At 39.4% G+C, this 15940-nt stretch overlaps 3 protein-coding genes across 4 annotated transcripts; 2 read left to right on the forward strand and 1 right to left on the reverse strand.

Annotated features, from left to right (window-relative positions):
- Positions 1-403: 403 nt before the first annotated feature.
- On the reverse strand, positions 404-6466 carry fbxl15 (F-box and leucine-rich repeat protein 15). 2 transcript variants are annotated; one of them, XM_021311478.2, is made up of 5 exons: positions 5979-6466; positions 5503-5713; positions 2552-3054; positions 584-810; positions 404-496 (listed from the first exon to the last, which is right to left on the reverse strand). In XM_021311478.2, the coding sequence occupies exons 1-4, from the start codon at positions 6002-6004 to the stop codon at positions 621-623; spliced, it is 930 nt and encodes a 309-aa protein (XP_021167153.1). In that variant the 5' UTR covers positions 6005-6466; the 3' UTR covers positions 404-496; positions 584-620. The 2 variants fall into 2 exon arrangements, with proteins under 2 accessions (XP_021167153.1, XP_012709478.1); XM_012854024.3 differs by having other exon boundaries at positions 5503-5662; positions 5979-6458.
- A 1052-nt stretch (positions 6467-7518) lies between these two features.
- On the forward strand, positions 7519-9672 carry gpx9 (glutathione peroxidase 9). The gene is made up of 5 exons (XM_036141871.1): positions 7519-7742; positions 7823-7916; positions 8938-9068; positions 9159-9289; positions 9372-9672. The coding sequence occupies exons 1-5, from the start codon at positions 7611-7613 to the stop codon at positions 9427-9429; spliced, it is 546 nt and encodes a 181-aa protein (XP_035997764.1). The 5' UTR covers positions 7519-7610; the 3' UTR covers positions 9430-9672.
- Positions 9673-10592: 920 nt separating this feature from the next.
- On the forward strand, positions 10593-15909 carry ndufb8 (NADH:ubiquinone oxidoreductase subunit B8). The gene is made up of 5 exons (XM_012854013.3): positions 10593-10729; positions 10969-11095; positions 11268-11367; positions 12426-12581; positions 15746-15909. The coding sequence occupies exons 1-5, from the start codon at positions 10639-10641 to the stop codon at positions 15836-15838; spliced, it is 567 nt and encodes a 188-aa protein (XP_012709467.2). The 5' UTR covers positions 10593-10638; the 3' UTR covers positions 15839-15909.
- Positions 15910-15940: the final 31 nt, after the last annotated feature.

The raw sequence follows: 15940 nt of genomic DNA on the forward strand, positions 1-15940 counted from the left end.
AAATTGAAGCAAATGCATAACTCCGATATGACAGCCTAGGGAATGTTTTTGTGCGCTTTGGATAAACTGACCCTTTCAAGCTATGAAACGCGTGCAAAATAAAATTGTTTAATTAAACTCAAACATTGTTCATGTTTCCAAATGAAACATAGGATCGTTTGCAGCCTTTGCATTTGTTCGCAAACAAAAGACAAAACGGTACGCTAGAATTTTGGTTAATAACTGAGCTCTTACGTCATCGAGTGAAGAAAAAGTGCAGTAATATGTTTTGGACAAGAGGCAACGAGGCTAAAAAAACATACATGGCTTCCTTCTTTGCATTAAAATAAGACTTATTATCAGTTAAAACTGAACGTTGCATCGTTGACCACATTCCAGGGAGGAGTTTCTCCTTTTTTTTTTTTTTTATTCCATGTTTGCCTCAAGCGTCAAATGATGTTTTCCCCCAAACACTGTGCATCACGTGACGCCGGTTTAGGTGACAGCCGTCAGTCGCCTGCAACGAAAAGCAAGATGCGACTGTAAGATATCATGCTAAAGTAAACCGGTGAAAAATACACCTATTCAACAATTCTGTTCTTACCTCGCTTTGGGGGCTTGTTTAAAATAATACCCTGTGGCTAGATCTGGAGATTGATAAAAGGAGCGAATCCCAGCATATCCTGAAGAAGCACCAGAGCTCTCGGTAAAGGCGGCTCGACATCGATCGTCACGTCGCGCTTCCGCAGAGGATCGAGGCTCGACTCCGTCACGTTGTGGCAGTGATTCACCCTCAGGGACTGCAGCTTTGGGCAATACTCTGCGAGGGTCCTATGAGCAAAGGAGCAACAGGGGATCTCATGGATGGATGATCAAATGACATGCTTTACGCGACGATACAAATTTAAGGAAAATAAGGTTAAGCATGGAGCAGTGGATGAAGGAGCTGGGTTGTGAAACTGTCAGTGGAGGTGCATGGAGAAAAGCCCGATCGCTATCTTCAAAGTGGGACCAATGTCTGATTTGCAAACAGCATTAGGATCCAATTTAATTCAAAATTCCTAACTTGCAAACTCAAACTTCGTGTTTTGTTTTTTTTTTATGTAAGTTTCTTTTACATTCTGGATACTGAGTGAAGAACTTTTTAAGCAGAGTTTTTCAACACCGGTACCTTTTTAACTCGCTTTTAAATGTATTAAACCAGAAAAAGGAAATATTATTGTTTTGCATTTTAACAAGAGCCAATTTAAGAACCATTTAAAGTTTCCTGGAGTAAAAAAAAAAAAAAAAAAAAGTGAAGGTATTGTCTTTTGTTTGTTCATGAATAAACTTGCTTTGAGTCAGTAAGTCAAAAAGCAAAATCAATACTGATGGATTGAATGTTTAAATAAAAAGCATGACGTGGCAAATCAAATACAAATAGATTAAACTCTAAATAGAGATTATTAAAACCACTCAATTCATTATGCATGATTCATTTGTACAGTACTTTATTTTCCACCCCTATCCAGACCCGGATTATTCTAGAAGCACATTAGCAGGGCCCCAGTCCGTTCTCCAGGGCTACTGTCCTGCAACTTTTAGATCCATCGCCTCTCCGAAATCCCTAATTGGCATGTTATTCGGTTCTTCAGAGGCCGGGCAACGAGCTATTCGTCTGATTCAAGTGTGCTGGAGAAGGTTACTGGATAGGAGTTAAGCTGTCCTGCTGCAGACCCAACCTGGATCTGATGGAATCAAATAAAACATTCGGTATTTGATGCCTTTATTATAGAAAGACATACTTGTGTTGTTTTTTTATGACTTCCCTTTTTTGTGTATTGAGACTTTAGTTGAAGAAAATTACACATTTACCCTCAAGCAAAAAAAAAAAAAAAAAACACTAACACTGGAATAGTGTGTCACATTTTGATAATAATCATAATTATTAGAGTGGGATGCAAGCGCCCCACTCTAACCACAAGCCCACCCAACCCCTTAGAGGGGTTTGTAAATATATAGTACATAATGATTTGTTGCTATTAGTATTAGGTTTTTCCATTTCTAGGTTGTAAAAGAAACTAAGGAATCAAACATGGTGAAAAAAAAGCGATAAAAAGTCAGCGCCACACAGAAAGTGTGCAAATGGCCACATAAGACCAAGATTAAACTTTTTAGCCTACACGCTTATTAACACTATGTGTCTCAGAAGGCTAATACTGCACATCACCCTGAATAAGCCACCCCCCATAAGAATGCATGAAACATGGCGGTGGCTGCATCATGCTTTGTGGGGACGCTTTAATTCGGCAATCATTTAATTAGTAAAAAGAGTCTGCCTGTGTGTAATTTACTATTGATGTAAATAAAGCTGCTATGTTAAGGCCTCAGAGGTCCGTTTAGGAACATTTGTGAACTAACGGCATTCCTGCTGAGAGGATCAAGCATCGGGGGCTTTTCTCCGTTCATCTCTTTATGTTTAAAACATGCGGTCGAGGCTTTTATCCAAAGCAACTTATAACAATGCAGTTAACATAGCAGCTAGCAATCAGGTTCTTATGTGCGTACGTGGCCAGATTTAATATCAGCAAACCTGATGGACTGGTTCCTGACTCGCAGACAACCCGTCAGATCCAGCTGTTCCAGACCCCTGCAGTTCTTGGCCACCTCCTCCACCGACTCGTCTGTGATGTTCGCATTGACCGCCAACGACAGGGACTTCAGCGCCGAGCACTTTTTGGCCAGGTAGCAGATGGCGTCGTCCTTCAGCTGGCGGCAGGCGGTGAGATCGATCGACCGAAGCCCGCCGCAGTGGTCCGCCAGGCTGCGCAGGGACAGGCAGTCCACCCACTCGCAGTGAGCCAGGCCAAGATGCTGGAGATGCGTGCAGCTCAAGGACACGGCCACCAAGGAGTGGCGGGTAAGAGAGGCACAGCCGCTCATGTCTACCCTCTGCAGATGCGGGTTTTGGCCGACGACAGGAAGCAACTCCTTGTCCGTGACCCAGTCGGAGCAGTTCTGGAGGGACAGGTTCTGGAGAACTTTATTGTCCTTTAGCATTTCGCAAAACGCTTCCTTGGGGACGGACGGTCCGATCTGTGAATAGCCAAACGGAGCACAGAGCTGAAATATTTAGCAGAACCTATACATTATTTCAACTGCATCTTGTCCCGTCACAACCACAAAATGTCAGATTTCACCGGTAACTTATGTGATAGATCAACACAAAGTAATGGCTTTCAATTGTTTTTGTGTTTTTTACAAAACAGAAATAAGAGACAATTTGATTTCCACCACCATAAACTTAACTAAAACTTGACCCTTCGTTTTAGCAAAGTAGCTGAGCATTAGTGACATTGAATGGAGAGTAGCCATGAACATTAACTTTAATTTGCTACAGATTGTCAAGTGGATTTAGGCCTGGACTTTGACTGGGCCATTCAGACACACTTGATTTTAACCATTTCACCACAGCTCTGGGTGTATGTTTAGGATTGTTCTCCAAGCGGAAGGCAAGGCAAGTTTATTTGTACAGCACATTTCAGCAAGAAGATAAGTCAAAGTGCTTTGCATGATGAAAACATAACATAAAAATGTACACTGGGAGAACCTCTATTTTACTCTCAAGCTGTTGGAGCCTCCAATGGGTTTTCTTTGTGAACCGCTCTGTATTTAGCTCTAGGGCTGTGCATAAAAAAAAAATCATACAAAGATAAATATCAATCTTTTTAAAAACGATTTAATATCGATATTCTGGCTTTCAATATCCATATACCTCCCAACCCCTAGGGGGCGTTATTACAGCGCACCGTTACTGTTCACAGCGAGGAAGCACAAGTGAGACGAATTTAAGGAACGGCCGACAGGATTTTAGAAGCGCCTTCGTCCCTAAAACCAGACGCTTGGGCAAATTTGTGGTTTGCACTTAATTTTCCTGTTAATATATCAGTGTTCCATAAATTGAACATAAATATAATATTTGACTGCTTTGGTTGATTGAATGACTTTGAGCATTAATTTGAAAGTAATAAATATCGATATTTGATTCAAATCAGATCAAGCTGAGCTATATCAAGAATCGCTCAGCCCATTCTTCTACTTGTTTGCTGTGTCAACAACGCAGCTTGTGGCTAAACCGTAAACAGGACTGGTTACGGCTTTCTTTTAACAACTGCTTTCTCCTTATAACGCTTCCATAAACACTGGATTAAAGAACGGAATAACTAGGGCTGGGCGATAAATCAACTTAATCAACAAATTAACAACATGTACTTTAAGTGGAGCTCTGGCCATTTTATGCTATTGCTTAGCAACCTGTTTTTAGACACAGAACACACAAACACTGAATTCAAACTCAACCCTTTATTCGACCAACTTTTTACCAAAACTGCAAGTTTTTAAAAAAGAAAAAAAAAAAAAACGAGTGCTCTCTGAACTCTTTGAAGGGGGCGGAGCTTGGTGACGGAGCGTTTCCTGGGTATGCGTTGTGATTGGTAGGGAGGATGTAATGAATGTGATACTAACCCATAGACATTATATACGTAGACGCCTCGTTGGGCCGGTTCTCCCTATGCTGCCGATGAATCAGAGTGTCCGCCATGTTGAATGTGGCAAATCTGATGTTAGACTCAGACACTTAAACAGTTTTAAAAGGGACTTTAATCTCAGAATATATTTTATATTTATTACTAGTTTATTTTCGCATCCCTTTGTCTTCATTCTCCTGACTATATTCTCGTAAAGAATATGTCTAGGACATACATACATACATATCTATAATCTGGACATATATATATATAACCACACACTTTACAAGTATATATAAGTTCCATCTATATCTTTACACCTAAATACTTAAAACATATATACAGGGTCTATAGACATTCACTACTTTTTGCCACATACAATATGGCGGTGACATCGACGTACAAACCTGCGCCCAATGAGGCGTCTACGTAAATATGTCTGTGTACTAACCTACTAGAATGCAAAAGGAAGGAAAAATGTTATTTTACTGAACTTTTTATTGACCTTTTTTTCCTGCATCATCGATATACATCTATAGAGATATATATATATATATATATATATATATATATATATATATATATATATATATATCATTATTGAATTATTGCCAAGCCCTAACATGTCACCTCAAGGCACTTTACAAATAATTTTTTCAATTTCAGTTGTGGGGCTGTTAGGCCCCCAGGTTCCTGCTCCAAAGCCTTCACATAACTGCATTTATACTGCCGTTAAAATACACATAGGTGGTCTCAGTTTACCAGGGGCCTCATGCAACTAAAATAAATAGTGTTAATCATCCTTTTTATTTTATTTAATTGTCCTTCCAACATTTTGTACCTTCCAGTGAACCGATCCCTTAGGGAGCAGTGCACTGTTTGGCCTTTAAAGGGTCTAACCACTGGATCACTTCCCTCACCCAAAAACACACAAAAAAAAAAAAAAAAATACTGGTTCTTTAAAATTGGCAAAAAGTTGTTTTTGTTTTGTTTTTTTCAGTGCCGTGTCATTACTTACAGCGGAAAAATTAAAGGTCCTGCAGTTGGCCAGGTACACCTGGACGAGGCCGTGGAACTGCTTGCTCACCCTCCGCAGGCGGACGACGTGCTGCAGCGGTAGACAGGACAGGATGTGCGGGACGAGAACGTCCTCCCAGGGCAGGTCCAGGAGATGCCATCTGCAGGAGAGCAAACCCGGCGGTGACAGCTGAACTTTGACTCTGCGAACGCTTAAAACAACAACGGCACCGACAAGTCGACGTGTATGAGAGGAAACAAACACATTAAACGCATTAGCATTTGGGAAGTGCTGCGTTGGGCGCTGCTCGGTTAAATGAAAGAGCCTGTTATAAATAATGGGACCCCGGCTCGGAGCAACGTTTCGGTGACTGGTATCGCTTCCACTGTTAGCCGACGAGCTAGGCTGCCGGGGGCGGGGGATGATAAAATCCGCTTTTTTATAGAAATATGAACTAAATTTTAAAAGTCACTTACGTCTGGCCCCTGCCTTCTTCATCCATCGCGAACCCGCTGGGTTATAGGCTGGTTTTCGGGGCAAGATGCTCTCCAGATTGACACCTAAGGAGCGTATTTTGCTTTAGCATCTTGGAAAACGCTTGAGGTGTAACCCAAACCGACAGCTGCGTTCACGGACTGTCGGAACAATTAACGCGAACGAGGGATAGTGCGAGAAATGGTCTCACTGGAGATCACGCTACTTTGAAAATGTGTCCGTATAATTTATTTGTATAATCCCGACAATAAACACGAATCTGCTTAATATTGAGTTGCTGTTTAGTTTAGTAGGCTAATTCAAGTGGTCAATAAAGCAGATGCCGTTAAATGTTGATTATTAAAAAAAAGCACGTGCAATTCGTTTCTGAGGAAACAGACGTGTAATTTATTCTGAGTCAAATCCAAAGAAATATGCGTCTGTGGCTGTTTAAAATAGTTATCCGGGGAATTAATCGCTTTTCATAACATTTACAGAGAACACGTGAATGCATCATGTCTAATGTTGAAGGGATCGTGATTAAATTATACTAAATGTTTTCTAATGCTAGTTGATATGCTTATTTCTTAAATTAGTTAGAATTTGACTTTGTAAAGTGCCTTGAGATGACATGTGTTGTGAATTGTCACAATATAAATAACATTTAATTTAATTTATACTGCTCAAAAAATAAAGGGAACACTTAACACCATGTAATTTAACAAAAGTGCATTCTAATTAGATCATCATTTATCAATTTCATATAACAAACTGAAAATATTGTTTCTACATATAACAAGTAAGTGCTTCCAGAGAAATCTCTATAGTAAAATAAAGTGCTTTGAAATGTGCTGTATAATCTGATCCAATCTGTATAATCTGATTGAATTTGACTTTGTAAAGTGCCTTGAAGTGACATTTTTCATGAATTAGCACCTATATGAATAAAATTTAATTGAAAATTAAATTGAACAACAACATCAATTCAAACAGTGCTGGCTATGGTGCTATTGCTCAACCATACATGGATGCATCTTATTGTATGTAAATTATATTTTTTTAAAAGCAAAGCAAAAAAAAGTATATTGGGATTTTTTATATATAAAAAGAAACTTATTTGTGAAAGTTTTTCAAAAACAAGTATTTGCTTTTGAGATTTTTGAGTTTATTAGTAATGTCGTAGTATAGGCACTGGTGATGTAATTACTATTAAATTATCAAATTTTAAAATATATCCATCATGATTAAAGTTTTTTTGTCATCTTTTTTTCCCCCCACATGTATGTATTCTTGTGGTGGGCTTGTATGCAAGCCCACCACAAGAATACATACCTATGAATACTAATTCAAATAACCTCCACTCAGAAAAAATCTAAACTTAACTCTTCACTAAATGCCCTTGTTCCAAAACAGCTGCATCTGTTTTAAGTGCTGGTTTTCGAGGTACACATGTGTTGAATACCAGTTAGCTGCCCTGCCAGCTCACCTCTGTCCAGAAGAACAATGAAGTCAATCATGCAGAACAACTGCTGACCCAAGAGTTATATTTCAGTGAGTGAGTCCAGCCAGCAGGGTAGCTGAGGGAATGCTCACTCCTCAGTAAACATAGTTCATAAACCAGCAACAGAACAAGAATGGCGAACAAGTCGATATATGATTTTTTTGCTGAGACCTCGGAAGGGGAGAAAGTCCCCTTGAGCATTTACAGAGGAAAGGTGCTGCTCATTGTCAACGTTGCCACCTTCTGAGGGTCAACAATCGAGGAGGTGATTCTTCATGAATATTGATTATATTATGTTCCTACTTATTTAGCCTTGCTGAAACTATTATTTTTATGTTCTCTCAGTACCACCACATGAATGCACTAATGGAAATGTTTGGCGACCTGAATTTTACTGTATTAGGATTTCCCTGCAACCAGTTCGGTCTTCAGTCGCCTGGTAGGTATAAACTCCTGTTTGATGGAACTAATATTTAATTCTTATTATTGCACTATTTATGTCAGGGAAACCTCATTGGATTTATGGGGGGGCTGCGGTTTAATTTTTAACGCCTAGAACCAATTTCATTTCCTGGTTATTTTAAGCACCAGAAGAAGTCTCTCGTCTTTTTTCTGTTCAAATTGCACTAACTTTGGAAGGTCACTTCCCACTTTCTTTTTAAATTTGTTTTTTAAGACATAAGGATAACATTTTGAGAATGTATTCCCTTTATACAGTTATTGACTGACGTCATCTTGCAGTCACGGTCATAACATTACCCATCCAAATAAAAACCTGGTTCTGATCATGCTTTTGCATTTGACCAGTTATTTTCTTCCATTGTGTATATTGCAATATGCACTTATTATGGGTCAATCATGATAGCAAAGCATTTGTACACAGATAAGAGGTTTTGTTTTTTTTACATGGTGGATTACAAGATTATCCAGAATACAGCTTCATCAATAGAGTTCAAAGAAAGAGAATTGGACACACCGGTTTTAAGTTATCATGGATTTTCTCTACTTTTAATACAATTTTGCCAAATGTCTCTAAGCAAGCTGTGAAGAAACATGTACTTTTTTGCAATCTGTAAGGTCCCTGGGAAAATTCTGATTGGATATTGGACCATTCTTCTCGGCAGAGATGTTAAAACTAATTAAGTCATTGAAGTTGTCTGATGTGTCGTCGCTTCACCCTGCAAAAAGAACAATTCAAATGCAACCATAAAAGCTCCAAAACTCATACAGCATTCATGTGCATGTAAAGTTGAACGTAAACTTCTGACCAGCACTGCAATGTTTGGAGTGCACTAACTTAAAGAAAGTCGACTTCCTCCGACATTTTCAAAACTTGTTTAGGAGATAGCAGTCCGCGCTTTGTCTATGATTAATGAGATGTAAAGGCCAGTTTTTTTTTTTTTTTAAGTGACATTTGCTAACAGCACATAAACAACTAATTTTACATGTATCTTTTTTAGAGGTGAATGAGGAAATGCTCAATATACTGAAGCACGTGAGACCTGGTGGTGGCTTTGTACCAAAGTTTCCTGTCTTTGCCAAGGTCGAGGTGAACGGGTTGAATGAAGAGCCTCTTTTCACATATCTAAAGGTATTCTGCATTCCACAAAGATTTTCAATGTATTCAATCAAAGGGTTCAGTATTTGTACTCCTGCACCGTCTCTTCTTGTTCTGAAAAAGGAGTCTCTGCCATTTGTGAACCCTCTTATTGGAGACATGAAGAAGTTATACTGGTCCCCAATAAGCGTCAACGACATTAGATGGAATTTTGAGAAGTTTCTTATTGATGCAGATGGCACCCCTTTCAAAAGGTAAAGATGACAAAACAAAGCCTATATGTAATTTAAGCCAGCCATTTCATGTATTTCAAACCGTATCTTCCCTGTGATGCAGGTATGATCTTCACTGCCCTTTTGAAGTGGTGGAGAAAGACATAGCAGACCTTCTCTGATGGACATTAGGGACTCGCTCCCATGTGGTAGAGTGATGATCACTCAGTAAATGCACACGTGCACCTGAGCTGAATCTGATTTTGAAGAGGAAAATGTGTCGGAGCTTCGGTGCATTCTCTCTGACAGCAAATTCCTCTTCAGCCACTCGAGGAGTTTCCATATCGCTGTCGTATTTCCAGAAATGGGTTTGGAGTTGCCACTCAGAATGTAAATGAAAATAAAGCACAACATCAAGGACTTATTGCTTGTGTGACTTGGTCTTCGCTGTTTTTTTTTTTTTTTGATGAACTAGTTAGTCTCTGGAAGTGTCCACATGGAGTAAAAGTGATAGGATTCAGTGTTCTAGTTGAAAACTACAAAGAAAAGCAGGAGTTTTTCTGTGAAGATGGGTGCATCAGGTAGCATGACCCTTCAACTGTCAGGACTTTAAAGTTCAATTGAGCTTAGATTGCTATAAAACTTCAAGGATTTAAAAAATGTAAATATCTGATCAGAATTAAAAGCATGTTTTTACAGGCGCTGACCTTAATTCAATAATCATATCGTGTAGAAATGACTGGTGAGGGCTTCTGACAACGGGTCAAGGTAAAGGTTCTGGTCTCTCAGCCCTTGTAGAGCAGGTACCCTACCATACAACAGGATGTGTACCCTTTGAACTTGTTCTTAATCTATCACATATTAACCACGAACTTCTGTGTTTTTATTGAGTTTTTATATGCTATACAGCTCAAGGTTTTTGCATGTGTATGAATTCACAGGAAAACGAAACATTTTTCGTTCGGTTTTAAAGCTTGGAACTCCACACTACTCCAGACATTTGAATTGAGAAAGCTTTCCGGATGAGAAGCGAAACGTCTTCAAACTTCAGAAAAAAGTCCAGTTGTTTAATTTTTTTTTTTAATTTTTGGAATGGTTTTCAAAGGTTTTACAAATAAGTCTTAACGTGTGCAGGGCGTGTGTATTTAGCCCCCCTCCCTCCCCGAGTCCATTATACGTAAAACACCTGCGAATACAGCTGCAGTTTTATGCTACTTGCATGAACACAGACATAATTATGCACGATAAATGTACCTTTGGGGTTAACAAGAGAAAATCGCGATCTCTCAGAGAAAAATGTTTGAATGAGAATAGTTCCTTATCGGATCCCGTAGTTTTATATCTGCGCATGCGTACTTCTCATTTCTGTCAGACAGCAGCAGCCAGTAAACATGGCTGGTGTCGGTTTCCGACGGTGGGCCAAGGCTCTCGCTAAGGGGAAAGGTTCTGGTCTCTCAGCCCTGGTATCGGGATGCAGAGGAGGTAGGTCGCATTCCGGTCTTGCGGGTAGGCTGTAGGACAGCTTTCTTTAAACATATTATTCATGTTTTGTTTTGTCTTGAAGCCGTCAGTGGACGTAACCTTGACTAGAGAACATTAGCTCGGGCTAGCCGAGAGGCAGCGGCTCTTCTGAATGAGTGGAGCTGGGCTTTTTACGTTCCCTGTTGCGTTGTATACCCGCTTAATTGGTGCTTATAGACGTGGGTTTGTTGCCGTTCCAGCCTCCGGTGTGTCCAAGGACAGTCTGCCAGGTCCGTTCCCGCAGACCCCGGAGGAGAGAGCTGCTGCTGCCAAGAAGTACAACATGAGGGTTGAGGACTATGAACCGTACCCGGACAACGGAGAGGGGTGAGCTGCAGTCTGAGAACCACACAGCTTGTGTTGCACATGTAACTGTATCATAAGCATTGCTAGGTTTGACGGAGAAGTTACGATTGCGGTGCATTAAAGATCATCAACACTAGGAACTCAAGCTCGCTCCGTAAATAAACTTTTGACTTGAGCTTTATTGTTTCCATAGCTACGGCGATTACCCCAAACTACCGGACAGGTCGCAACACGAGAGAGACCCCTGGTACCAATGGGACCATCCTGACTTGAGGAGGAACTGGGGAGAGCCGGTAAGATAGGAAATACGGGCATTTACTGTCCATGTTCTTCTTGTTTTCCTTAAGTAAGCACTGGTCATTCAAGAATTTTGTTAATTTAATGTATTATTTTCATAAAACCTGTGTTTGTTGCACACAATTGAGTAAAAATTCTTAATGAAATGGCAAGTCCTATAACCACATCATTTTTGGCTCATGTACCGCACAGTGCCATGAAGAAATTATTCATACCCCCTTCAACTTTTCAAAAAATGTCACATTCTAATGACAAATTGAAATGTGGAATCCTGGGATGTTATTGGACAGACGATATAAAGTAATAAACCACTGTGTTTTTGTGCTTTGTTTTTTTTTTTTTTTTTTTTTGTATAAGCTTAAACTACAAGAAATAAAGTCTGTGTCGATGCACAAAGCTGGTGGATCCGCCTGATACAAAGTGGTTTTTTTTAATATATATATATATATATATATATATATATATATAGGAAACATTTTTTTGAAAACAATTTATTGTTTTCTTTACTTCAAATGTTGATATCTTGATGATATCGTAAATATTATCCCAAAAAATGTCCTGAATCTAAAAAAAAAGGCTGAGCTTGAAAAATATGGCACATTTTTTTTTTTCTTCTGCCAAAACACTTTGTTTTTACATAATGCTTATAATTTAAAAGTAGGACCTTTAAGTGTGCATCCATTCAGAGGAAAGAGCTGCATTTCTAAAAGTGACTAAATAAAAAGTTGTTTTGTCTTCTTTAACTTGTCATCCAACTCTCTTTTTAAATTCTGTTAGACAAATAACAAAAAGTTATTTCTTACAATTTTATAGACTTCTATGTGAAGATTGTATATGCATTATAATATGAAGCCTTTGGTTGTTTCTATTTGTCCTTGTCATAGAATATAACCTTATAAGCAGAATTAAATGCTGTATTGCTTTTTGACTTTAAAATAGTTGCTATGGTTTCATGAAGACAATATTTTCTTCTCTGGAAGCTGTTTTTTTTTTTTTGGGAGTCACAAATGGGTTTAAATCAACGGGTCGTTCTGTCGTGCGTTTTTTGTTTCAGCTCCACTGGGATTTCGACATGTACATCAGAAACCGCGTGGACACATCTCCGAGCCCCGTGCCGTGGTCAACCATGTGGAAACAGCTGTTTGGTTTTGTTGGGTTCATGTTGTTCATGTTCTACCTTGGAGAGAAATTGCCGTCCTATCAAGCTGTTGTAAGTAGACGTCTAATTTTATTGCAAAACAATCAGAGTACGTTGAATCAAGTAATGTGTATTATTTCCGTGCAGTGCTGTGGCTTATACTGTGCTATGCTTTATTACCGTATTTTCCGGACTATAAGTCGATCCGGAGTACAAGTCGCACCAGCCATAAAATGCATAATAAAGAAGGAAAAAACATATATATGTCGCACTGGAGTATAAGTCGCATTTTGGGGGGAAATTTATTTGATAATATACAACATCGAGAACAGACATGTCATCTTGAAAAGCAATTTTAAATAAAAATAGAACGGAGGCAACAACAGGCTGAATAATTGTACGGTTAGCTTACGCTACATGACACAACTGAGAACGTGCCTGGTATACATAACACATTAAAAGCTATTCAGATAACTATAGCATAAATAACATGCGAAGAAGTTAACCAAAGTGCCCGTGTCACTCCAAATAACTAAAATCCAGTGAAATCTTCATCCTCTGTGTCACTTTCAAATAACTCCGTTAACTCCGGAGGTAGAAGCTGCGGCACTTCCGCTTCTACGTCGCTTACGTCTGATTCAACACAGGCCTAGAGCGCCCTCTTGCGGTTTAGTGTGAAAACAACAGGTGTAATGATATACCGGTAAAAATGTGTAATAATTTCACACATAAGTCGCTCCAGAGTATAAATCGCACCCCCTGCCAAACTATGAAAAAAAACTGCGACTTATAGTCCGGAAAATACGGTAATTCCTCACAACCCGTTACTGATGCAATCATATTAATGACTGAACACACACTGTAGTGATGGTTACTCAAAAAGGAGGTTTGGAGGCAGGTGTGCGTCTCAAAATCGGATCAAGCTTTGTGTAAATCCAACCAAATGGAGGACCACAGGTATATTTGCAGAGCTAAAAGGCAAAGCTGATGATTTTCCTGTCCATTTAAATCCCAAAACTCTCCTTTTAAGTTTTGTGCCATGGCTCTGCACCCAAATACAAACAATTGTGTGATTGAGACCAGTCAATTAGCCGTTGATCAAAATTTTATTAATAAAATCCTGGAGGGCTGCGACCTTTAGACGTGTCCCTTTCTCCACACACCTGAATTAAATGGCCAAAGTGCATTACTAGCACTCAGTCTGGCTCTGAAGAACCTTACCAATTAGCTAATATTTAAGCAGAGACACATTTAAAGGTTGCAGGACACCAGCCCTTCAAGACTGGAGTTTGAAACCGCTAATCTAACCTGACAGGCCAGGGAATGGGAGTATTAATCTGAACTATTAGTTGGCCGCTCCCCAAATCTGACCTGTATGGAAAGGTGTCAGGAAGAAGAAGCCTTTATTAAAACAGGGCGATAAAAGGCTGTATGAATGTTATGTGTGGCCATAAACTTGACACTGCACATCACCCTGAATACACCATCCCCATATTGAAACCTGGTGGTGGTAACATCATGCTAAAGGCAATGATTAGTTCAGACCTAAACCCAATGGAGAATCTGTGACAAGACTTTAAAATTAGTGCTAACAGATGCGCCCTATACAGTCTGACAGTTTAAGCTTACACCTTTTGCTTAAATTCTCTGTCTCAGCTTTTTTTTTTTTTTTTGTTGAATAGTCTTGATTTGTTTTATTTGATTTGGGGAATAAAATAAACTTTACATTTACAACAAATTAGTTTTTACCCCAATGAGACAACCTATGAGCTGGTTGTTTTTTTTATAGCAGTTCAATCCCGCAATACATAGTTCTTCTCCTTCTGTTAATGCTGTGATATTATTATATATGACTGCCTTTTTACGCCTTGTCTTCATAACATTAAAATCTCATGTCAGTCCATGCTTAGTGTGATGAATCAGAATCATCTTTATTCGGCCATGATTGTGCACCAATCCAGAAATTACAGTTTGGTTACACTGTTCAGAGAGTACAGCCATTCGGTATACATACACAAACTGTATGTAGGTTTTTTTTTAAATGTAAAGGGAAAAAAGGGGAGGTTGTGAGTTTTTTTAAAAAGTGCAATATGTTCATTTATTTCCCAGCACTGCGGACCACCCAGTCTGACCAGTCCATAAAGTCTGTGTTCATTGTGTTTATCAGAGAGATAGCCTGGGGGGACAAAACTGTCTCTGCGGTGGCTAGCTTTTAGAAACTCTTATAACGCTCTGTAGGGCCGATCTGTGTGGGGTCTGCAGAGGTGTTAAACAGCCCCTTTCCTGAGCCCGGACCTGTACAAGTCCTGAATGGAGAGAAGGTCTGCCCACATGATCCTCTCTGCAGGCCCAATCATTTGTTGCAGACTGGAGCTCCCCTGTTTTGTGGATGAGCCAAACCAGCACAGTGGTGGACGAATACAGAAAAGACAAAATGATTGCACTGTAGTAGAAGATGACCACCAGTTCCCGTGGAAGGTTGTAGTTTTTGAGTTGCCACAGGAAATGCTTCCTTCGCTTGGCCTCCTTTGGAACAGTTTCTGATGTGAGGACTATCCCAGGTCCCTGGAAAGGGTGGTTCCTAGGAGCCGTAAGTGATTCACAGCAGACACAGTGTTGTTGAGGATGGTGGGGGGGCAGTAGTATGGGGGGTGTTCTCCAGAAGTCCACCATGCTCGACACAGTCTGCAGTGTGCCAAAATGAGCTGTCTTCAGTGTTTAGCTTGTGTAATCCGGAGGATTAGGGATCCAGGATTTTAGCTGATTTGAAAGGGGCAGAAGAGTATCAAGAGGATTTTTTTGTAATTTTTGGCATCTTATAAGGATCCTAAATAAAGGCACATCTCACACTTGAGATGTTAAATTCGCTTTTTTGTGGATTCTGTGTTCTCTGGGCCAATAGGAGTCTTGCTGGTGAGATGCTTCTGGCATGTAAGTGCCTTAAAATCCCGCTAAATGAATCAGTCAGCAGTCAGGGAATCTCTTCATAGACTTTTGTCCCCTTAACCCTGTTTCTGATGAGCTGTGGAAAACTGTTTTGCTGGTTATTGTTACTAGATACTAGGTAAAAAAAATAAAATAAAATCTGACAATGGTGTATTATGTGTACTTTTTTCTTTTTGTTTAAATTTTTAAGGAACATCTGTTTAGAAAAGGCGTCAGAATTTTTTTTTTTCTTTTATTGTTTATGTATTTAGTAATACTCCTATTGTTTTTTTTTACTTCTCTTGTTTCAGGCCCCAAAGCAATATCCCTACAACAACCTGTACTTGGAGAAGGGAGGAGATCCTGAAAAGCCACCAGAGGAAGTTAAAAATTTCGAAATCTAAGCCTAAAATAAAATCTTGCTCCTGTATATATTTCTGGAAACAATAAAGACTTGTTGACTCCAAAAAAAAAATGTCTGTGTATTATTGTCTTATGTAAAGTCT

The sequence above is a fragment of the Fundulus heteroclitus genome, chromosome 10, assembly GCF_011125445.2.
Source record: "Fundulus heteroclitus isolate FHET01 chromosome 10, MU-UCD_Fhet_4.1, whole genome shotgun sequence".
Classification (NCBI taxonomy): Eukaryota; Metazoa; Chordata; class Actinopteri; order Cyprinodontiformes; family Fundulidae; genus Fundulus; species Fundulus heteroclitus.

Excerpts from the sequence above, each read along its gene's own strand:
- fbxl15 (XM_021311478.2), bottom strand. The coding sequence starts at position 6,004 with ATGGATGAAGAAGGCAGGGGCCAGAC. Across the intron at positions 5,714-5,978 it reads GAAGAAGGCAGGGGCCAGAC|CGTTCGCAGAGTCAAAGTTC; the intron begins GTAAGTGACTTT and ends TGTTGTTTTAAG. Across the intron at positions 3,055-5,502 it reads GGACCTTTAATTTTTCCGCT|ATCGGACCGTCCGTCCCCAA; the intron begins GTAAGTAATGAC and ends GGCTATTCACAG.
- ndufb8 (XM_012854013.3), top strand. The coding sequence starts at position 10,639 with ATGGCTGGTGTCGGTTTCCGACGGTGGGCCAAGGCTCTCGCTAAGGGG. Across the intron at positions 11,096-11,267 it reads TACCCGGACAACGGAGAGGG|CTACGGCGATTACCCCAAAC; the intron begins GTGAGCTGCAGT and ends TTGTTTCCATAG. Across the intron at positions 11,368-12,425 it reads GGAGGAACTGGGGAGAGCCG|CTCCACTGGGATTTCGACAT; the intron begins GTAAGATAGGAA and ends TTTTTGTTTCAG.